We start from the raw sequence: 22,697 nt of genomic DNA, 5'->3' as shown, positions 1-22,697 counted from the left end.
AACCACAGACACACAGGTCCTGAGAACAACGCCCAGGAGGCGCTTTTATGGGGGGGAGGGAGGAGGGGCCTGATGTAAACTGAAAGTCTATTGGAGCAAACTGGGAGTTCAAAGTATAGAGGCTTCTCATTGGCTGGGCTGTGACAGTCTCTCATTGGCTGGGTTGGGACTGTCTCCCTTTGGCTGGGCCATGATAGTCTCTCATTGGCTAGGCTAGACCATCTGTCATTGGCGGGGCCATGACAATCTTTCATTGGTTAGGCTGGGCCATCTGTCATTGGCTGCACCATGACAGTCTCTCATTGGCTGAGCTGGGACTCTCTCCCATTGGCTGGGCTGTTGCCAGGGGAGGAGGAAACCTTCCTTCCTCCTGCTGGGATGGTAACACAGTATCCATGAGCAAGGGCTGGGTCTTCTCGTTGTGTCTGCAGTGGTCAGTGCGTGGTGGGAGTGCTGCCCCTTGCCGGCCTCCTGATGCCATTCTAAACAAGGTGTCCTTTTACCAATTTTCACAGTTTCAGGCTTACTGTTTATTAAAACACAGAGACATTATTTTCCGCGAGGAGAAAGCGCGCTTAGAATCTGAAGGAAGCAGCCGGTGGAAGTCTCAGCCTGCTGCTGGCTCCTCCAAGGGCACTGTCCCTCCCTCCAGCCCCAAAACTGGGGCAGTGAGCGGGTGCTGAACGACGAAGCCTGTGTGCTCGGCAAAACGCCGATTTAACACATGCAAGTGAAATAGGTAATCCAGTTGAACTGACCTAGGAAAAAAGATCCACTCAAGGATTACAGTGTAGCTGACAATGAACACATTTCCATTTTGTTTGCTGGGTGATTTTTTAATAAAGCAACAGGTACATGGCTGATATTAAAGAAAGAGCTTATGCAGGAAAGGAAACAGCTTTGGCTAAGGGCTGGGTAAAGAAGAAAAAGCAGGACAAGCAGGAGCTGGGCAGAGGTGGGGCAGAGAGTGCAGGCTTACTTGTAAACCAGTGAGAAAAATCAAAGGTGTGGGTGTTCCCAGTGTCCAGGGCAGGGTCACGGGGAGCACGCAGGGTACCCCAAAGCTCACTTAAGCGGCACTGCTCCACCAACCCCGTCAACCACCCTCGGGGTTGAGAAGTCATACAGGACAAATGTCCAGATTTAATAGACTTAACCTCACAGTTACGTCCCAGAGCAAGCATGGGCACTCTCCAGTCCAGCACCCTTTCCACACACACCTGGCACATGGCGGCCTCTGAGCACACCAGCCCAGCAAATGTGGGTCCAGCAGCCAGGCTAGTGTTGACCTTTTTACCAGTAAAATGGGTTTATTCAGGAATAACAGAATTGCAACCTGCTACGGCAGAACCATAGGCAAGTCCAACAAACAAATGAGAGGAACATTATTTATGGAGAAAGGAGGAAGCTGGAGAGAAGTGGGTGGGAGTCCTGGGTGATGAGGGCTCCTCTGGGGCTGAGGTGCTGCCCCCCGCAGTTTGTGGTGGGAGATGCAATGCGCATCTCTTCCTATGGGGCCTGTACTTAACTCTTTCCTGCTGAGGATTCTTCCGCTGGGTCTGTGATTGACAATCCTTGATGTCCAGTGGGACGGAGCGAGAGCCCCCCTTCAGGCCTCCCCACTCCATTTTGGTGAGGTTTCTCTTGATTAATGTCCATCCCAGTCGGGGGCCCTCTACAGTGGCCAGGCACGCTGGAGGGCAGCATCTTCCAACAAGAGGCCCGTTGTGCTGGGAAAACCACACAAGAGGGGCCCCGAGAGACAGATCCTCCGAAGGCACCGCCTGAGACACCTGGGGTGCCCGTGATCTTCAGGGGCCCTGACCTTCGCCTCCAACATATACATATAAATAGGCATAAATAAAACCTCCCGAAATCCCCACGTAATAAGGCGACAGGGCTGGCACAGCAGATCTGGTAATGACACTCAAGAAGAAAAGGTGGGGCTGTGCAAGGTGCTCTAATCGTCACAGAGGACAGGAGACGGTTCACACAAATGTCAGGTGAAAATTCACGATCTAGGTACACTACATGGAGTGAAGCTTCATGTAAAAAAGTCCTTATTTAAACCTTAAAGAAAGAAATACACCCACTGCAACTGTTAGGTTATAAGTTTCTAATGTAGCAGCAGAAAATGTTTATAGAAAAAATATACTTTTAAGAAAATAGCTGAAAAAATCTAAAAAGATCAAAGTATAAAAAGTTTAAAAATATATCTTAAGACAAAATATTGCCCAAAACATACAAAACTTAATTTAAAAAAATTCAGCTATCTAAAGTTACACCAGGCTGGATACAGAGCTGGCGACTCGAGCCCTCCACAGAGCTGCAGCAGGACCGAGGGGACGAGCGCCCAAGGCCAGTGGGATGTCAGACTGGCTCAGACGACCAGCCCAAACCAGGCGCTGAGCCCGCAGATGCAGGGCAGTGAGCATCACAGGCCAAGCACTCTGGATGCCTTATGAATCCATCCGCGAGGTGTCCCATCAGGGCACAGCTGCCCTCTCAAGTCTCCACCAGGATTTCCACCGCGTGGTCCAGCTCGCCCAGATCTGACCTGCAGCTGGAACTGGGAGGTGGGGCGGCCGCGGAGGCGAAGGCCTGGAGCCCGCTGGCGTGGGCCGACGGGGTGCTGCCCACCATCCCTGTCAGCACCGCGTCCAGGTCGTAGTAGGAGCTGTCCACGTCTGCAAACAGCTCTTCCACAGAACCAGAGGTTTTATTCTCCAGCGTTTCAAATATCTGATCTAGGGACTTCTGAAAGCCGCCTCTGTTTTCTCGAGAGCTGTCCACTTCCCAGAGGCTGCTCTGCGGGCTCCTCAGGGCCTGTGCAGAGGGGACCACGGCAAGTCCTGGAACCAGGTCTGCCGTGTGGCCATCTCCCACATCAGGGGCAGGGCGCTCCCCCTCCTGCTCCCGCACCGAGCGACACAGGATGTCAGTGGAGACGAGGCGGTCCAGTGGCGCCCGCCCTGCCGCCTGGGGTGCTACCACCCGCCAGGTCCCATCCTGGCTCATCTCCTCCTGGATCTGCCGGACTGTGTTGGCTATGAGGACCGAGCGGCAGAGATTGGGCTCCACCAGCATATGGCACAGCTGGAGCTTGACCAGGGACATGTCCAAGAGCGACTGGCGCTGCAGGCTGTAGGAAGGCGTGGCCCGGGCGCCTGCCAGCCCTCCTTCCATGTCCTCCCCATCCTCGGGGCTTTTTCTCTTTAAGCCTCGTGCAAACATCGTGCCCTGTGGAAAGCAAGGAGGATGCCGTTTAGCACATCCCAGAGTCCCCAGCAGACCCTGCCCCAAGACCCAGTCTGCAACTGTCAAAGATGGGCTTGGGAGTGGGGGACAGCTGCAGTAACGCCACTGCTGTGGTCCCACAGCCCACGGGGCCCCTGCTTCTGGGAGGGCTCTGACACACCACAGAGCTCTAAACCAGCCACAACACCCTCCGCCCCCAGCCCCTGGACTCCATCAGAAAAGATAAATGGACTACAAATACGGGAAATACACTTGTAAAGAGCAAGGCTGAAACTCTACATCCAGATTCTGGGCATTGGTGCCCACAAGGGAGGAGAGTGTGGGGGAAGCGGGACTGCCTGCTGCCACCCGCCTGTGCCCAAGCTGACAACCCTAGGTCTCAGCCACGGGCTGCCACTGTCCCCTCAGGGCTTTCACAGCAAGAACGCTACAAGGGCTGCCACAGCCCTGCCGAAATGTGTCCCTTGGGTCCAGAGGACCCAAGCCTTCACAGCCCAGGGTCCTGGCAACACCCTGGGCTGGGGAGGGTGGGGCAAGGAACAACATTTGGGCTGATTCCCTAGACAACCCTGTCCCCCCTCCTCCAGGGTAGAGCTGGGACTCCGCCTCACCGGGTACAGGTGGGGCCAGCTGCTACCGCAAGCTGGAGGACCAGACACCTTGGGGTAGGTTAGGGGGTACCTAGAGGCTCTGGGGTGGCACCGGTCTCATGCCACATAGCAGGCTCCCCACATCTCTGCTCTCAGAAGCCAGAATGTGAGCAGACTGCTCTTTTGAACTGACTGTAGGTTGAGAGATCTCTGGAGAACGGAAGAGCAGAGGGGGAAGGGTCTGGGCCCCGGCCTGGTACCTGCACCACCTGGCCAGGCACCAGGAGGGCTCCGGAGCCAGCTCTCAGGGCATACTGCAAGCAGCGTGGGACGACTACCCTTTCCAGAACAAAGGTAAGCCATGATGCATCCAGTTCTCTCTTCTCAAGTTCGTAAAGTAGCTAAACATCTTTATTTTAAGTAACTTTTTTTTAAAGATTTTATTTATTTATTTGACAGAGAGAGTGAGAGCGCACAAGCAGGGGGAACGACAGGGGGAGAGGGAGAATCAGACTCCCCACTGAGCAGGGAGGCTGATGAGGGGCTTGATCCCAGGACCCTGGGATCATGACCCGAGCTGAAGGCAGATGCTTCACCGACTGAGCCACCCAGGCGCCCCTTATTTCAAGTGATTAATTTGAGTTATTCATAAAGAGGGTTTGTCTTTTGGGGCACCTGGGCAGCTCAGTCGTTAAGCGTCTGCCTTCGGCTCAGGCGCGATCCCAGCGTTCTGGGATCGATCCCCACATCAGGCTCCTCCACTGGGAGCCTGCTACTTCCTCTCCAACTCCCCCTGCTGTGTTCCCTCTCTCGATGGCTGTCTCTCTCTCTGTCAAATAAATAAATAAAATCTTTAAAAAAATAAAAAAGAGGGTTTGTCTTTTAAATTTGCAAATTTTTGGATTTCCTTTTTTTTTTTTTTAGAAAAATCAATCCAGGGGGTGCCTGGGTGGCACAGCGGTTAAGCGTCTGCCTTCAGCTCGGGGCGTGATCCCGGCGTTGTGGGATCGAGCCCCACATCAGGCTCCTCCATAATGAGCCTGCTTCTTCCTCTCCCACTCCCCCTGCTTGTGTTCCCTCTCTCGCTGGCTGTCTCTATCTCTGTCAAATAAATAAATAAATAAATCTTAAAAAAAAAAAATCAATCCAGTGGCTCTGTGACTGCTGCTGGCCTATTACTTTGGTGTGCCTAGGGGCTCCCAGAGAACCAGGATGGGGTGGGAGTGGCGCCTGTGCTGTCTGTGCTCAGGCCCCCAAAATTCGCACCCCTGCCAGCAGCTCCTCTGAGGACTCACTCCTGCCAGCCACATGCTTAAATAGACAGAAAAATGACCCCTGTCCCCAGGGTTTCCTTTGGATGTCACTGATCTCACCCCTATACATTTAACATTTTAAGAAGTTTTTAAAATTTAGTGACTTTGGGGGCATTTATCCCAAAGAAATGAAAGCCAACCTTCATGGAAAAACCTGCACAAGAATGTTCATAGCAGCTCTACCCATCATGACCCAGTGGAAACATAGCCCAGCACCAGGCAGTGTGTGACCCACTCAAGGCACCAGCTGCACACTGCCACTCAGCAGGAGGGCAGCGTGCCCTAGAGACCCCACCTGGATGGGTCTTAGGGGAATTACACTGAGGGAGAAAGCCAATCTCAAATTGTTGCACATGGACACTACATATGTGGAATATTCTACCACGACCTAGACAGGAGGTGGGTGTAGTGGGTCCATGAAGCTATACATGTGCTCTGCACAGAACCACGTGTGTGCACACAGGATCTCACTCAGCTCTGTAGTCACACAGAAGACACATGCGTCTATGCATCTTATTTAAATGCCGACACTGGGGAGGCAGGTGTACCTCCACGTCATTTCTTCACGGTGGCCTGTGCATCTGTTAATTATTTCAAACTAAAAAGTTTAAAATGTTAAGTAACTGTAGTTTATTCCCCTCCCAGACTACTTTCCCCAGAACAGCAAACAGGTCTGACTTACCAACTCTGAAGCCTGAAACCACCAACCACTTCTACCAGAACATCTGCCACACACTTATCAGTTATTTTAAAATAAATGAATGAAAGGGTTTACCACCAAACACATGAAAAAAATTTTACTCACTACTGGTAGCAAAATGATTCAAGTTTTTGTTGTGGCTGCAAATTCAACTTTCACAGCTTTTTTTCTGTCAATACTTGTGTAAAAAGCACTTGCTTAAGATTGATAAGTATATTGAGAATTAATATGAGATTATGTCAAACTACAAGATACCCTGTGTTGGGGAAAAAAATTAAGTCTCCAGGGTTCCTCTGTGGCAAGTCACTTTACTTTGTCTTTTAGTATCTTCTTTCAACCAAATCTAAAAGTCCAACCATAGGGGTGCCTGGGTGGCACAGCGGTTGAGCGCCTGCCTTCGGCTCAGGGCGTGATCCTGGCGTTATGGGATCGAGCCCCACATCAGGCTCCTCTGCTATGAGCCTGCTTCTTCCTCTCCCACTCCCCCTACTTGTGTTCCCTCTCTCGCTGGCTGTCTCTATCTCTGTCAAATAAATAAATAAAATCTTTAAAAAAACAAAATAATAAAAGTCCAACCATATGACAACCGACTTAATTTAGGGCCCAACCAAACTCACTCAGATAACATAACGAAGCCCAAGTTATCAACAGAATGACTCGGAGCCACCCTTTCCGCGAGTCCCGCACAGCGAGGTCGGTTAGCAACACCAGAGCTGCTGGGAGCAGCGAGAGACCCACAGCTCGCACAGATCAAGATGCCACACCAAGCACCCAACTCCTTGGGGCCCCACCTCCCTTTCCTCGAAGGGTCCTCAGAAAGCCCAAGACATGAGTGGACGGACCAGTGGGAGCCTCTCGCACCAAGGCTGAATTCAGTGCCCAGCCATAGCTGGTACGGGCAACACCAGCCCTAGACAGCACTAGGAACACATCACATCAGGAAAAGCCCGGGGAGGGCCCTTGTTAATATGTGCTTTGAAAGACTGAATATACACAGGATACCGGCTAGAGCCATCCAGGACGCCAACCCCTTACCTGCAGCAACCAGCTATGAAAATTACTAAAGGGCAAACCTCACTAAATGGAGAAGCTATAAGGGGGGGCCAGTACCACTCACTGTCAATTACAGGCCCACCAGGAAATATGCTCACTGCATCTCCCACAGGGAACGGACACCTGCAACTCAGCCAGTGGGAGACCCTCACCCCCAACTCCTACTTTTCTCCAAGGGCTTCGTGTCCTCCCATCTCCCTCCTTACTCTCCTTTGATGGATTTGCCTATGGTTTTGCCGTAGCTTGCACGTCCTGTTAACCTTAAAAATAAAACTGCCAGTTATTTCACCAGCAAAAGATGAGTGTACCTGGGAATAACAGAACTACAAACAAGTACAAGCAAGCCACCGCAAAACCGTGCTTCAAGTCCCCAGAACAAAGCAGAGGAGGCGTTTTTATGGGGGGAGAGGTAGGGCTGATGTAAACGGAAAGTCTATTGGAGTAAACTGGGAGCTCTAAGTATAGGCGTTTCTCACTGGCTAGGCCGTACCCGTCTCCCATTGGCTGGGTTAGGACTCTCACTGTCTGAGCTGGGACTCTCTCCCATTGGCTGAGCCGTGACTGTCTCTCATTGGCTGAGCTGGGACAGCCTTCCCTTAGCTGGGCCATGATAGTCTCTCATGGGCTGGGTGGGACTCTCTCCCATTGGCTGAGCCGTGACTGTCTCTCATTGGCTGGGCTGTTGCCAGGGGAGGAGGAAACCTTCCTTCCTCTTGCTGGGATGGTAACACAGTATCCATGAGCAAGGGGTGTGTCTTCCTGTTGGGTCTGCAGTGGTCAGTGCGTGGCGGGAGCGCTGCCCCTTGCCGGCCTCCTGATGCCATTCTAAACGAGATGTCCTTTTACCAATTTTTCACACCTGCTATGCCCAAATAAACCCATTTTTGCTAGTAAAATAACTGACTTTCATTTTTAAGGTTAACACCAGGAAGTCAGACTTCTATCTCCATCACAGCCCAGGAAGCCGATAGCATCTGTAACAGCCACCCCCAAGGGCCAGCCCTTCATCAATAACTGACGGCTTCCCTAATATATGTCCCCACTTCCTAGAAAAATCCAAACGTGCTGCTCACGAAACCACAAGGGCTGCTCGCCTCCCCAGCCCGCAATCCCCATCACCGGCCCTGGAAGACGGTTCCAGTGGGCAGTGCTGCCACTTCCCGGTCTGTCCCCAAGTATCCGTCTCCAAGCCAGGAGGTGACCCACTCCTGGCTGCAGCTGTTCCAATAAACAGCCTTTGCTCTTCTCCCTCAGGTGCCTTCATTCGTTTCCGCAGCTTACCATACAATATTGGGAAGAGCATCAGAAAGTACAAGACAAAAGATCGCCGTGGCCGACCCCTCAGAGAACCAGGTACAACGCAGGTTCTGCCTAGCATCTCCCTAAGCAGCTCTCCTCTGTGCACGAGAGTTCACTGCTAGCTCTGCTTTTCGTATCACATTTTCCATGACACGCAAACGCTGAACGTCCCTTCGGACAGCCTCGAGGTGACCCTCAGGTATAAACACATTATAAGGAGCTGAGCCTTATTCTCTGCATTTACAGCGCTCGCAGTCTCCCCAGTGACAGTGATGCTGGGGTCCGACTCTGGGGGCGGTCCGACTCTGGGGGCGGACACTGGCAGTACGTGACTCCGCAGCGTTTCTACTAGGGCAAGGCAGGAGCATCCGTGAGGCACGTGACACACACCATCACGCTGCTTTCTAGGAAGGCGCCATCAAGTCACCGTCCACCAGGTTTTGCTGGATGGATTTTTTTCACATTTGCTGGTCAGTTCCCCTCCCCTTTAGCCATTAGCCCAGCTCCATCCTCCAGGCCCCTGCCATTAACCTGTTTCACCACCCCGGGTTGTAAACATTATTTTCAGATTCAAAATAAGCAAGCGGAATGGGTAACTGTGGTGTGTCTGGCAATGGAACACTACCCAGCAACACAATCCACACTGATCTATGCAACAACGTGGACAAACCTCAGATACTATGCCTAATCACAAAGCAGGAACAAAGAAATAGGTACCATATGATTCCATTTCTATGAACTTCTATAAGAGGTAAAGCTAACCTAAGTTGTAAAATAGCAGAATGGTTGCCAGCAGAGGAGCAGGCACGGTCGATGGAGACTCACCCCATCTAGACAGGAGCACGGTATTGGTGAGATTCACCGAACTGCACCACTAGTAACTGCTCACTGCATTGCAAGAAATAAATGATACCCAGGGGCACCTGGGTGGCACAGCGGTTAAGTGTCTGCCTTCGGCTCAGGGCGTGATCCCGGCGTGATGGGATCGAGCCCCACATCAGGCTCCTCCGCTATGAGCCTGCTTCTTCCTCTCCCACTCCCCCTACTTGTGTTCCCTCTCTCGCTGGCTGTCTCTATCTCTGTCAAATAAATAAATAAATAAATAAATAAATAAATAAATAAATAAATAAATAAAATCTTAAAAAAAAAAAAAGAAATGATACCTTGATTATAAAGAAAAATACATAAGTTGATGGGGGGAGGCTACCACATTAACTTAAGTCTAAACCATTTTAGGTACTGTCTCCCATGCATCGCTAAGTGCTTGGATCTCATTCGGCGTGCCAGGACAAGTATGTGTTCAAAGTCACTCTAATTATTCCCTTCAAATGTTCTGAACCCTGAGCACCTGTTAATTTTTGTTGCACTCAGTACAAGAAAATGCTGGCAGACCTAGGACTTGAGAAGGAGTAGCTCAAGGGCAGCACACCCAATCCCACGAGCCAAGGTGCTGTCACCAGAGCCGAGTCGGGGTGATGCGTCAGGCTGAAGTGGCCGGTGGGGATGGCCCTCCTCAGACATTTGTGTTTGGGACAAACACAGCAAACAGTACGGCTCTGAAGGCAGCGGAGGTGGGCACACAGACCCCAAGCACAGCTCCTTGAGCAGCCCATGATGGTGGTCTGGGGCACTTGACCCCACACTTCCCAGGCTGTCCTAACTGCAGAGCCTGACTCACCATTCAGTTCTGAACAAAAAAGCATTAGGGATCACACACTTCCATCCACTCCACAGACAGCCAGAAGGTCTTGCTGAGTCCCATCAACTCCTCAAGGTTAACAGTGTTTTGCTCAAAACCCTGCAATGTCAGTGGACAAGCAGGCCATTAGTGTTTAGCCCTTGGTCCGAGCACAGCAGCCTCCAGACCAAGGGCTGACCAAACAGAGAAAACTGGAGAAGACAGAAAGACTGAGGGTCCCAGGTGGTAGGTGGAGCCAGGGAGGGGCACTGTGCCCGTCCCATCAGGGTGCCCCCAAGACAAAGGGGATTCCAGCCAGGCGGACTCCCCACGGTTCATGGCGAGTGGCCTCTCCCTCTCCTGCAGCTGCTTGCACATCCTGTGGCCAGCAATCCCTAGACTCCAAGCAGGAGAGCTTGGAGAACAGGAGACAGACTCAGCTCTGACCTGACCTGTCACCACGACCTTCAGCCACCACCAAGCACACTCGTGATCACTCAGGTTTTTCAGGCAAATCAACATGAACTCTCAGTTTCTGTCACATGATCAGACTGTCTTTGAAATACCCCATCAAAGGATAACGGGAAGACAGAGCAAGTGTGCCGAAGTCTTGAGAAGGGCTGCTTCGGAGGCCACCTGTGGGGGCTCATCTTCACTGTCTGAAATTTTCCTTAAGCTATTATTAAAAAGTGCATTTCAGGGGCACCTGGGTGGCGCAGTCGTTAAGCGTCTGCCTTCGGCTCAGGGCGTGATCCCAGCGTTCTGGGATTGAGCCCCACATCAGGCTCCTCCGCTGGGAGCCTGCTTCTTCCTCTCCCACTCCCCCTGCTTGTGTTCCCTCTCTCGCTGGCTGTCTCTGTCAAATAAATAAAACCTTAAAAAATTTTTTTTCTTAAAAAAAAAAGTGTATTTCAGGTACTTTGTTACTTGCAATGAAATACACAAACTTTCTCTGCCTGAAAACATGTTCCCTTAGGAAGCTGAAAAAAACTTCCTAGCCATCTTTCCAAGATTAAACCTGCCATTCTTTCTAGAAAAGGTTCATAACTGACTTTTCATTCTGAATTTCAACTTCAGTTGTAAAACATGGCAAAACTTGAAAATAAAGTTATATGCAGGAAGTGTATAAGATATTAAACTTAATTTTGTAAGCAGGCATTTTTTCTCTTCTCTTAAAGAACAGTTAACTCAGTCCTGACGTCCTGTGCATGCAACCCAAGGGCCACCAGAAGAGGAAACAGAGTTGGGAAACCCTCCATTTGGACCAGAGCATCTCCTAGCAAACTATTACCTGGTAAGCTCTTTTCCTGGTAATCCTATTTCACAGACAATAAGCTTTTGAAAATGTGTGGAGTTAAGCTTGACTCTGCCTTCTGGAAGAGAGGTTCTGATACTTTTCCTGGTCACAGCAAAGCTCCCTCCCACATACCTGAGTGGCATAGCATGAGGGCACAAGGAGCCCACTGAAGACGGTTTACCAGCCAGGGTCTGGGAATTCTCCTGTTCCCACTCCCCACTGCCCTCCCCGATGTCCGTCTCCCCTGCACTGGGCAGCTTCAGCTGGTCTGCACAGGAGGCAGCAGGGCAGGAGACCATCCAAGGCTGTCATCATTTGCTCCCTGATATTCCCTGGCCAGTTAGAGAGAAGTTGGGTCTACAACAGGACAGGAGACGGAAAGCATTGCAAAATATCCTTAACGTTCCTTTTCATAGCAATTAAAACGCAGAAACAAAGGAAAAGGAGCCAAAGTGAACACTCAGAGGCCTGCAGCCCGCAGCAGACTCCAGGGTTCCAGAGAATGGTGCCCCTGGCTGGGCCATTGTGGAAGGCGTTCTAGTACCAGCAAAACCCAGCTTCGCTAAAGGACTTCGGATGCACCCCGCACTCAGCGTCAGGAATCCAGAGCACTACGGAGACCCGGGGCCCGCGCACCACAGGTCCCCGAGGAAGGGAGGGGGAGGGCGCGGCGGGCAGCGCGGGGCCCTCCGGTCAGCGCTGGAAACACCGGCCGGCCCGACGCGGGGTTCGGCAGGCGGGGCCGGCGCCGACCCGGGCCCCAGGTGGGGAGGCGGAGGGGCTTCCTGGGGGGCGGCGCCGCCGCCCACTGCCCCGGCTGGCGCGCTTCCCTCCCAGGGAACCCCCAGCGCGCTTACAGGCCGGGGCCAGGCACCGCTCTGCGGTTCACACAGAACCGGGCAGCCGAAGTTCGGGCTGTGGCCGCACGAGCGCGAGTCCCCGGGCGCCGGAAGACCCGCCGGGCCGGCCGGCCGCCCCGCGTCGCGCCCCCTCCCCTGCCGCGGCCCCCGGCCCCCGACCCCCGGCCCCGGGGGCGCCCAGGGCGGCCCGCCGCCGCACAAAGCCCGCCGCCCGCGCCGGGACGCTCACCTGGCCGCCGCCGCCGTCTGTGCCCGCGCCCGCCGCCGACGGAGGGGCGGGGCCACGCGGGGCGGGGCGGGGCCGCTCCGCGCCCACAAAGGGTCGCCATGGCGCCGGCCGCCCCGCCCGCCGATTGGCCGAGAGCGGGGGCGGGGCCTCCGGTTCAAACCGTGGGCGGGGCCTGGCGCGCGAGTTCCCGCGCGGCCGCGTTGGCCGTTGGGGCCCGCGCCCTGATCGCCCCGCCCCCTCCCGCTCCCAGGTCGCCGCGCGCGGCTCCAGTGCGCCTGCGCAGGGCCAGCGGAGCGGGGCGTGGCGGGAGAGGATTGGGAAGGGAGGGGAGAGTGGAAGGGCAGTTAGAGGGTGAGCTGGAAGGGAGGGGGCCGGGATGGAAGGAAGAGGAAAGTTAGGAAGGGGAGTGGGGGTGGAGAGTGGTGGGCTGGAAGGGAGGGGATGGGATGGAAGGTGGGAGGGGAGAGGAACCTTAGGTAGAGGAGTCAGAGCGGTGAGGGGGGGAGGGGCGGGGAGGAAGGGAGGGGAGGGGAAAGGGACCTTAGGTAGAGGAGTGGGGGGTGGGAGTTAGAGCGGTGAGGGGGAGGGGAGGGGCGGGGAGGAAGGGAGAGGGATGTTAGGAAGGGGAGTGGGGTGGGAGAGCGGTGGGCTGGAGGGGAGGGGAGGGGATGGAAGGAGGGGGAGGAAGGAAGAGGTTGGGGAGCGGAGGGGAGTCAACTGTGGACTGGAGGGGAGAGGAGGAGGGGGCAGCAGCTCTCTGGACAGCCTGGGGTCAATACAGGGACTTCCCAGGTTTACATGCAAGAAATGAAACCATGAAAGCCCAAAGCAGGGGAGGTTTTTTAAAAAATAATTTCTTAGTGGAAAAAGGTCTTAAGTAGAATACAAAGTCCTGAGTCCATTAATTGAAGCAACGTTGCTTGAGTGCAGTCCAGGGCTGCCGTGCTGAGCAAGTAAAAGCCTCTGGGCTCTGTTGTGTCATGTGCTGGGGCTAAAGAAATCAACAGGCCTGTGTGCCACCCGAGGTGATGAGTGGTGTCGGGAGAAGCCCAGGTGAGGTGGGCTCCCCGTGCAGACACCACAGGGAAGGGACTGGGCTGGAGAGGAGGAGCCTTGGGATCTGGGGAAGGTGACATGGGGGGAGGAACGGGATGGAGACCACTGGACGCTGGGCAGAAGAGGGGCAGGTTCTGAGTGGGGCTTGGAGAGCATTGCTGTTGAGAACAGATGTGGGGGGTGAGAGGGGAGAAGTAGAAAGTCCACCTCTGTTCCTGCAGTGCTGGGGGTGGGGGAGACTATGGGCTGTGACTCGCACAAATGTAAACGTTCACCTGACAAACAGTGGAAAAGTGGGGGGGAACTTTTGTTCCTACCCATATGCCAAAGAATAAATTGCTTAATACACAGATACCCGACAAATGAAAGCAAGATGAGCAAACCAATAGAAACTGGGCAAAGGATATTAACACAGTTCAGAGCAAAAGGGAAAATGCCTTTCCCTAGTGGAAGGGCCCTCGGCCCGGGAAGAAGAGCGCTGCTTGTTCCCGATGCGCTGGATGCCGCTTCCTGCTGTCAGGCTGGCAGAAATCAAAATTATTCTCTGCAGTGAGTCTGTTTTCTAGAGCCGTCACTCTTTTCATCCAAAATGTCCGTCGTAAAATGAAAAATGAAGAGGATTATCGGGACGGAAGACCAAAAAGTGGGGGAAAAAACAAGGCAAAAAAAAAACCAAACCCCTACAGATAATAGACTCGTGGGTGACCCTGATACTGTAGTTTTCGGACTTTCAGAAACAGCATTTTATTCCCGAGAAGTAATGACAGAACAGGAATGTATCAAAATGAACAAATGGAGGACATAGCATTGACCTCACACAAAGGTTTCTGGATAATAAAGAAGGAACTCAATGAAAGGGCCAGCATAACCCCCGATGACAACACTGAGAAAGGAGGCCAGAAGAAAGAATTGCAGGCTGATCGCACTCATATCCACACTTGAAAGTTCCAAAAATATTAGCAACTCAAAGTCCCACGATACACAGAAAAGAAGATAAAGCACAGCGCAGTTAGGGTTGCTCCAGGAAACAGAAGGTTACCATTCCAAATGAAACAAAATAATTCATGACATTAACAAAATGAAGAAATAGTTGGAAATCTCCACAGGTGGACAAGAATCCCCTGATAACATTCAACCCCATTCATGATGAAATACCGAGCAAACTGAGTACACGAGTGCAAGGTTAGGAACAGCCCACGACACCACCCTCACTTCCGACACCACAGCAAGTCTGGGGGCCACCAAGACCGCCGTCAGTTCAATAATTCACTACGAAGACTGACCAAACTCACAAGAACTCATACTTGCGGTCGTGGTTTATTACTACGAGAGTCCTGCAGGGGCAGGGTCCGGGTGTCCCCCCTCCCCCACACAGGGCTTCCACACCAAATGGCCCAAGGTCCCACTGGGAGGCAGAACATCCCAGGGGTTGGGGATCCCCTCCCAGGTCCCAGGGGCAGAGACCAGACCTCCTAGGGCAAGGTTCATTTTTTTGCTACACAACAAAGGGGCTCCCTTCACCTAAATAAAGTGTATTTACAGAAAACCTACAGGAAACACTACAGTGAGCAGTGCCATAGTGAAACTGTGCAAGCTGCCTCCCATGATCAGGAATTAGGGGCAGATTTCTACCCGGCATCATGAGGGAAGGCCTGGGGGAGGGGGGGGGCAAACAGGCAAGAAAACAAGTAGAAGGTACAAGGATTTGAAAGGAACTGGGATCATTATTCTCAGAAGATCAGTTTTTGAATGTAGAAAATCCAAAGAATCTTGTCCTAGCCAGTGTGGACGGTCACCCACAGATGGGTGACCTAGACTCGCATGATTTGTTTTCTGTTGGCTCTGAAGTTTGGAAGGCTGGAGGGAAGGTTCTGACACGCAGAGGGAGTGGGAGGATGAGAGAGCTGCCCTGCTCTGAAGCCAGCAGTCCCGTGGGAGCAGGGCCCGCCCTAGGAGCTCTAGCAACCTCCAGAAAGCCCTGCCTCCAAAGACAGTCACCCTGGGGGCCGGGACTGCAACATAGGAACTGGAAGGGGACACCATTCCATCCATAGCAGATCTCCACATAAATGGGTCAAATGAATGAAGAATTAGGCACAACCGTCAGATGGCCCTGTTTCTATATACAAGTAACAAGCCAGTACAGAATTTTAAAAAATGTTTTAATGATACCTTTGCAAAGCACCAAAACCATCAGCACCAGATGCATCTAACCAGTATGCGAGAGCTGTACCCGGGAGAGCGCAAACCACCGTGCACAAACGTCAGAGACAAGCTGGGGACTATGCCAGGTCCCCGACTGGAAGGCTCCCCATTGTAAAGATAGCGGCTCTCGCCAACGTACCTGTAGAGTCAGTGCGATCCCAATCAAAACCCTAACTTGTTCTCCTGGAAATTGACAAGCTGGTTCTAAAATCTGTATGGAAAAGCCAAGGGCAGGGGGCAAGCCCACACTGTCCTCAAGAAGGGTAGTCACGCCCGTGAGTCGGGACAGATGCTCTGGAGACCCTCAGGGCAGGGGCGCACACAGCCCTGCGGCCAGGGGCGTGCCCAGCAGAGGCATGGACATGTGTTCACAAAAACGCTTGCACACGAATATCGATGGAAGGGTTCCTCAGGGCGCCTGGGGGTCAGGCGGTGAAGCAACAGCCTTCGGCTCAGGTCATGATCCCAGAGAGCTGGGATCGAGCCCCACGTAGGGCTCCCTGCTGCACTGGGAGCCTGCTTCTCCCTCTCCAGCTTCCCCTGCTTGTGTTCCTTCTCCCGCTGTCTCTTGCTCTGTCAAATAAATAAAACCTTAAAAAAGGGGGGGCCTCCATTATAGCCCCAAACTGAGAACAGCCCAAGTGCCCCAGCAGGAGAATGAGCAGGGCATATGGCAGCACGCACACCGCCGGCTAAGACCCGGCCACGGCTGCGCACGGAAAAGGAAGCCTGACGCCAGAGTGCGCGTGGGCTGCACAGGTGCGGAGCTCCAAGCAGGTGGGGCTGTGCTGTGAAAGGGGAATGGGGGGATGCAGGGAGGCCCAGAGAGATTCCTGGGATGCCAGGACTGTCCATGCTTGATCTGAGTGCAGGGGCTTGACCTTTGTTGAGAACGCTCCCGTTGGGAGCATTCTCTGTTTGTGCTCCAATAACTATGGTGATTGAGGCGTTGAAGGCAGGGTCCACAGCAGGCCATCCCCCAGGTCCCCAGTCTCGGGCGATGCACTGGCTGTGGGCTTCACGGTCGGTCGAGACCCTTGCAATTACCACACGTGTGTATGACCTGGTCCAAGAGTCCAGTCTTTTCTGTAATAAATGAAACCACACATGTGGCTCTCCGGGCCTCACAGCAGAGCCCCTTCCTAGAGCCTTAGGGAGCATGTGCCCAGCCACCTCCAGGCAGGAGGAGGGGAGCCACAGCCCCCCGCTGCCCCACCGCGCTCTGTGACACCGGGGCTCAGCGGCGACCATGCTCTGGGGTCCACCTGTCTGCCCCAGTCTCACGGGTAGAGGTGGGGTGGTGGGGAGGTGACAGGCCCAGTCACAGAGGAGATTCCGAGGCCGTGGGCCAAGTGGCCCTGCCCCAGAGATGCTCCAGGCCCACCTGCTGGCGTGGACCCTCGCTGGACCCCAGCCCTGAGACCCCACCACCCTTCCCAGGATCTCTCGTCCACTCTTGGAGGGGGTCCCACTGGGTAGGGGACACTTTTGATGCCGAAGAAAATAAGTCAGAGGACTTATGACCTCACCCATCTGGTGGCATCACCCAGTCCTTTGGATGCGGCCAGAGTTAGAATTGCACTTACACTTGGACAAGCGGACTTCATTTAATCACGCCTTGTTCGGGTGAACTTTTCCCACGAGACCTCCTTAGTTATCCACAACCCTGGAAGGTCCTTCGTTGGACTCTGTTGTCTACAAAAGAGTAGAATGACGTTAGGAGATGCTTTCCTCTACGTCGTTTGATATTTGTATTGTAAAGAGCAGGGGTCGCTCACAGAGCTGCCGCCACGTGAAGGGTGGAAGCGGATTCACGTCACACCGCCGGCTCTGGTCGGCTGCAGGAACAGAAGCCTGCCCGGCTTCCCTGGAAGAGAAGGTGGGGCAGGTCGGGGGGGCGTGGGGCAGGGAGTCTGGCCTCCTCCTGGCACCCCCAGCCCCTGCTGGCCACTCACTGCCTGCACTGCTCCTATGCCTGGTCTCTGTCCAGGGACCATGTTGTCCTCTCCTGTACAGATCCCCCCGCCCCTGCCACCAGCTCCCCAGCTCCCCAGCTTCTGTGTTCCTGCCCAAGTGAACAGCCCAGACCCTCTCGGCGCCCCGAGAAACGGTCTGCCAGGGCCAAGCATCTGCCTTTGGTGCCGCCAGCCCCAGCTGAGCAGGGGGACCGTCCCCTCTGTGTGGGTCCAGGCCTCAGGGGCAGGCAAAAGGTCATGGGCGGGAACCCCAAATCTGCCCATGGCAGCCCATCCCCCTAGCATAGCCTTGGGGTGCACATGGGCACCATAGTCCCTGAACTCACAGATGCCACCAGACCTGGGTGGGTGGCTGAGGGGGTGCCCTCGGGGTCCTCTCTGGCCACCCCCCACACACACAGCTCTGGGGCTTGCGTCCCCATGCACGACCTCCGAGGGTGAGCCCTGTGGGTGGGCGCCCTTGGAGGGCTGGGTTGTGATTTTGTTGAAGGAGCCCTTGGTTTCCTTATGCGGATAGCCGCTGGCTATTTCCACATGCACCGTCACCGTCCGCAGCGGCCCCTGGGGGGCCCCATCTCCAGACTCCGTAGAGGCCTGGGGGCCCCCCACCTGCTTTTCCTCTGCATCTCCCTGGGCCCTTCTTCTAGGGCCCCCTCGCTGGCTCCTCCTTTTCTACCCTCTCCCAATGTTGAGCACCCAGGGCCTAGGCCTCAAACCACTGCTGTCTACACCCGTCGATGCCCGACAGTCTGGTCTCCCGTCGTGTTCACATACTCTGTCTACACCCGTCGATGCCCGACAGTCTGGTCTCCCGTCGTGTTCACATACTCTGTCTACACCCGTCGATGCCCGACAGTCTGGTCTCCCGTCGTGTTCACATACTCTGTCTACACCCGTCGATGCCCGACAGTCTGGTCTCCCGTCGTGTTCACATACTCTGTCTACACCCTGGTCTCCCGTCGTGTTCACATAGTGCCGTGGCAGACGTGGCTTTACCAGTGGCTCCCGAGGACCCCCTGCACCAACCCAGAACCTGTGACCGTGGCCGTGGCAAGATGCCAGTCTGTGGCCGCCTTGTTATGTAGCAGGGTGACCTGCATACTCAGACTTCTGGGAGGGCCTGACCTGGTCACGCGAGCCCTTGAAAGGGGCTGGCAGCAGAAGGGGAAGCCGCAGAGGCCCAAGCAAGAGATGGACTGGGGCGCCCCCCATGCTGGTGTTGAGGAGGGAGGGGCCGCATGAGAAGGCGTGTGGGCACTCTGCACAGCAGTGAGCAGCCCCCGGGCAGGCCGGCAGCCACAGGAGGTGGGGGCCTCCGCCTGACAACCGACAACGGCAGGAATGGAGCCCGGCACCACTTGAGCGTGCAGGACCCCAGTTCCAGCCAAGGAGGCCACCACGTGCCTGATCCATGCCACACGTTTGACCTACAGGAGGCCAGCAGGGTCCCCCAGACCCACGCCTCCTGTCTCACTTCCCTCCGTGTCTCGTGGAAGCTGGCAAACTAACACGCCTCAAACAGAAGTCTCAGCCCCACCCAGAGCTTCCCGTTGCCATCACCGGTCCAATCCGCCACTCGCAGCTCGGCCAGAGACCTTAGGGTCCTCCCGACACCCTCTTTTGCTCATAGCCCCTCCAATCTCCCAGCCTCTCAACAGATGCAGAACAGCCCACTTCTGCCAGTGCACCTGCTGCCACCTCACTCAGACCTGCACCGGGACCTCCTCCACCCTGCACACCCTGCTCCCACGTGTCAGCAGGCTGTCACCCTCGTGGGCCACTGACCTGGCCTCGGACTCTCAGTCAGATGCCCTGTGGGTGGGTGACGCAGGCCGCTAGCTGGAGGTCCTGGAGAGTAAGGGGCAGTGCTGGGGTGTGACGCCAGGGCGCGTGGCTGCAGACCGCGGGGACAGGCGCCGCCTGCTGTTTCCCCAGCACCTGGAACAGAGCTCCGCGAGGTTGGAAGGATGGCTGGCTGAATGAAGATCCATGTCCAGCCACGTGTGCCGTCCCTGCCCGAAGGCCAGGAGCTGCAGCCCGTTCAGACACCAGCGGGCCAAGAACCTGCAAGTGCAGGAAAGCCTGGTGTGGAGCTCCAGGCGGTCAGGCAGGTCACTGGCCCTGGCCCACCCCTGCCACCGCGGTGCCCAGCCGGGCATGCTGATTAGGAAGAGCGACCCGCAGCAACACCCGGAGTGTGTAACCATCCGTGACGATGACACAGCACAGACTTGCTTGGAGGACAGTCCTGGGCCCCCGTGCTCTGCTGTCTTCTGAGCAGCGGCCTCGGCAGCTCTTTCCAGGGACGCTGTGGGCAGATCACTGGGGAGGATAGACAGCATCACCTCTCCCTTGAGGAGGAGGACGGATTTGCTGTCCAGGGCCCGGATGACGCCTCCCTCTGGGCCCAGGTCGGGCAGGCTTGCCACCAGTGCCCTGAGAAGGTTGGTGTTCCCAGATGCAGGCTCCCGGCCTGTGTGCACCACACCCACCTGGGCCCGAGGGTTGTGGCGTGAAACGGACCCGCTGCACTGTGAGTGACCTGGGCTCCCGTGTCCCAGGTCTCCGGCCGGCATCCCTGACATGGAGGCGCACCTGTCACTTGCAAGCAGGGTGAAATCTCAGACCCTTCGGGGTTTGACACTCAGCTCCCTTTTCCCTCCTTCCCCTTCCCTCCATGGGGACCAGCCTCTGACCGCCACTGGGGAGCCAACGGGTAAATCTGGAGTATGTGCGGAAGGGCGCTGTGTTCTCATGGGGGAAGGGGGGTGCGAGGACAGGAAGGCGCCAGGTCAGGCTGTCCCCGGGTGTTGGGCTACAGCTGGGAGTCACAGAGCACACTGAGTTTCACGCACGCAGACACGGAGTGATACGGACACGTGCGTGGGTGCATGTTGGTGAGGCCTGCGCATGCCGTCCAGCTCTGGTAAACCACCCAGTGGGCACCCCCCGGGCCCGGCTCATGCTCTCACCGCTCTCAGTGGAGAGGTGCTAGGGCTCCCGGGAGAAAAGCCAAAGCCGAGGGAGCTCAGCGTCTTGTACCAGAAGGTAAGGACATGTCTAAACAAAAGGAGGAGTAACTGAAAGACGCAGGAACCCACCGAAAGTTACGGACAGCAGTCCCTCGGGCAAAGCAGCCGTCCGGACATTCCCAAGACAGAAGGGAACGCCGGCCTTGTCGAAGGAATCTCACGCTCTCTCCCCACAAACTACTTACTATCTACTTATTCCCTAAGGAGTGCAAGGAGCTCACCAGCTAAGTCCACGGAGGGGGGTGTTGGCAGGTGCCATCCTGCCCCGGGGACGGGACCCCCCAGGAGCAGTGCTGAGCTCAACCAGCAGCATGTGGTGCGGAGGACTGGGCCTCCCTCCAGACGTGCAGAGCGCACCTGAGACAGATGAAGCTGAGGAGGGGGCATTGTGCAGAGACCCCAGAGGGTGTCACCGAGACAGTGCGCGTGTCAGGTCAGGGGCAATTTCCTGACTGTCAGGCTGCACCACGGTTATGCAGGAGAGAGCCCCGTGGCTCCGAACATACTCTCTCAGGTGTTAAGGGCAACAGGCGTCGTGTCTGCAGCTTATTCTCAGATGGTGCAGAAATAAAGTTACACGGAACGTAGAGTGAGCAATAAGGCAAATGCCGTAACATGTGGATAATTGGGGAATCTATGGAAAGAGAGAGAGAGTCCACAGTGTTTTGTACTAAGTGTACCAGTTTTCTGTAAATTGGAAATTATTTCGAAACAAAAAGTTGGATAAAAGCAAAACAATTCCACATAGTTTCCACAGGTGCCTACATAGACAAGTAAATGTTTAGGAACAGTCTGGAGAAGTGTGCAGAAGCATGTAACCTGTGACCTCAAAGCACAGCAAGATTGCAGGCAGTGGTGGGGAGAGCCTCAGCGGGGCCTGCTGTCTGCAAGGAGGAATCACAGGCAGCTTGTGTGAGCAAATGTGGGTGTGACCGTAGGGAGAGGCAACAGCAGACACAGCAGGGGTGCCAGTGTGGAAGAGCCGAAGAAGGGGAGAGTTGGGGGGGGACGGCTGCCCCTCTTTGTGAGTGGAGCAGGCCGGGGCACAGGAGCAGTGGTGGACTACAGGGGAGCGTCACTAGCCGTTATGAGGCCAAGGCGGGGAATGAGTAGGTGCAGGACACAAAGGCCCTCCCCTTTGTGCAGGCTTTCTGCTTTGATGGCTTTGCCTACAGTCTCAGAATGGCTGCCACAGCTCCGGACCTTGCACCCGGCCTTGCAGCAGATCCAGGAAAAGGGAGAGCCTTTCCTCCAGGAGGCAAAGTGAATCCCTGGCCCCCCTCTCACTGGCCAGAATTGGATACGTGCCATTCTGATGGCATTGGGCTGAGACCAGAGGTTCACAGTGTGTGGACTTGAACAAGGACCTCCTGGGGACTTGTTACAGATGCAAATTCTCTGACTCAGAAAGCGTGGGGCTGGATCCCATCCCTGCTTTTACAGGCCCCCTGGGTGATCTGGATGCAGGCTGATGGTGGAGAAGCAGAGCCCACCCCGGGCCCACACCCAGGGGCGGAAGGGTAGGTGGGGCAGGGCTGCTCCTCTCCAGGCCAGTCAGGAGTGATCGTGATGGAGGAAGGTGACTTCTCCCGAGCAGCAGGAACAACAGCTGCCCTGGTGACACCCCCCCCCCCGCCCCCACCGACCACCTGGGGCTGAGGCTGCTGGGAGGGGGGCCCTCCGCCGCCCTGCCGCCCTGCCCGCTCTACCCCCCTGTTGCCTCAACGCACACGGGGCTGCATGTGGGCCTCTCACGGCCATGGTGGCCGAGGTTCTCAGCGCACCCCCCTTTGCGGCGTGGCGGCCCCGGACTGTCCCTTCGGGGCTTCAGGGCCGCAGTCTGGCATGTCTGTATTTTTTCAAACTCCTTTACTGAGACATAATCACACAGCACAAGGCCGTGTGTTTAGTGTGTTCACAGGCGTGCGCGACATCAGCTCAGGTGGTGCCGTGGACGCTGCCGTGGACGCTGCCACGGTCGCCACCCCAGCCCCACAAGTCCTCCTCTGCTCTGTCCTTGCAGATTTCCCAGTTCTGGGCATTTCACAGAAATGGAGTCCTACCAGCTGTGGCCTCTCGTGTCTGCTCCTGTCACTCAGCGCTGTTCTCGGTCTGTCCACGATGCCGCCTGTGTCCCACCGTGGGACCCAC

At 55.3% G+C, this 22,697-nt stretch overlaps 1 protein-coding gene across 1 annotated transcript; it reads right to left on the bottom strand.

Moving 5' to 3' along the window:
• Window positions 1-815: 815 nt before the first annotated feature.
• On the bottom strand, window positions 816-12,329 carry CDCA4 (cell division cycle associated 4). The gene is made up of 2 exons (XM_026515160.4): window positions 12,278-12,329; window positions 816-3,240 (listed from the first exon to the last, which is right to left on the bottom strand). The coding sequence occupies exon 2, from the start codon at window positions 3,232-3,234 to the stop codon at window positions 2,506-2,508; it is 729 nt and encodes a 242-aa protein (XP_026370945.1). The 5' UTR covers window positions 3,235-3,240; window positions 12,278-12,329; the 3' UTR covers window positions 816-2,505.
• Between the last annotated feature and the right edge of the window lie 10,368 nt (window positions 12,330-22,697).

The sequence above is a fragment of the Ursus arctos genome, unplaced genomic scaffold (genome assembly GCF_023065955.2).
Source record: "Ursus arctos isolate Adak ecotype North America unplaced genomic scaffold, UrsArc2.0 scaffold_25, whole genome shotgun sequence".
Lineage (NCBI taxonomy): Eukaryota > Metazoa > Chordata > Mammalia > Carnivora > Ursidae > Ursus > Ursus arctos.
The sequence above is the reverse complement of the archived record's forward strand: the minus strand, read 5'-3'. Positions and strand labels throughout refer to the sequence as shown.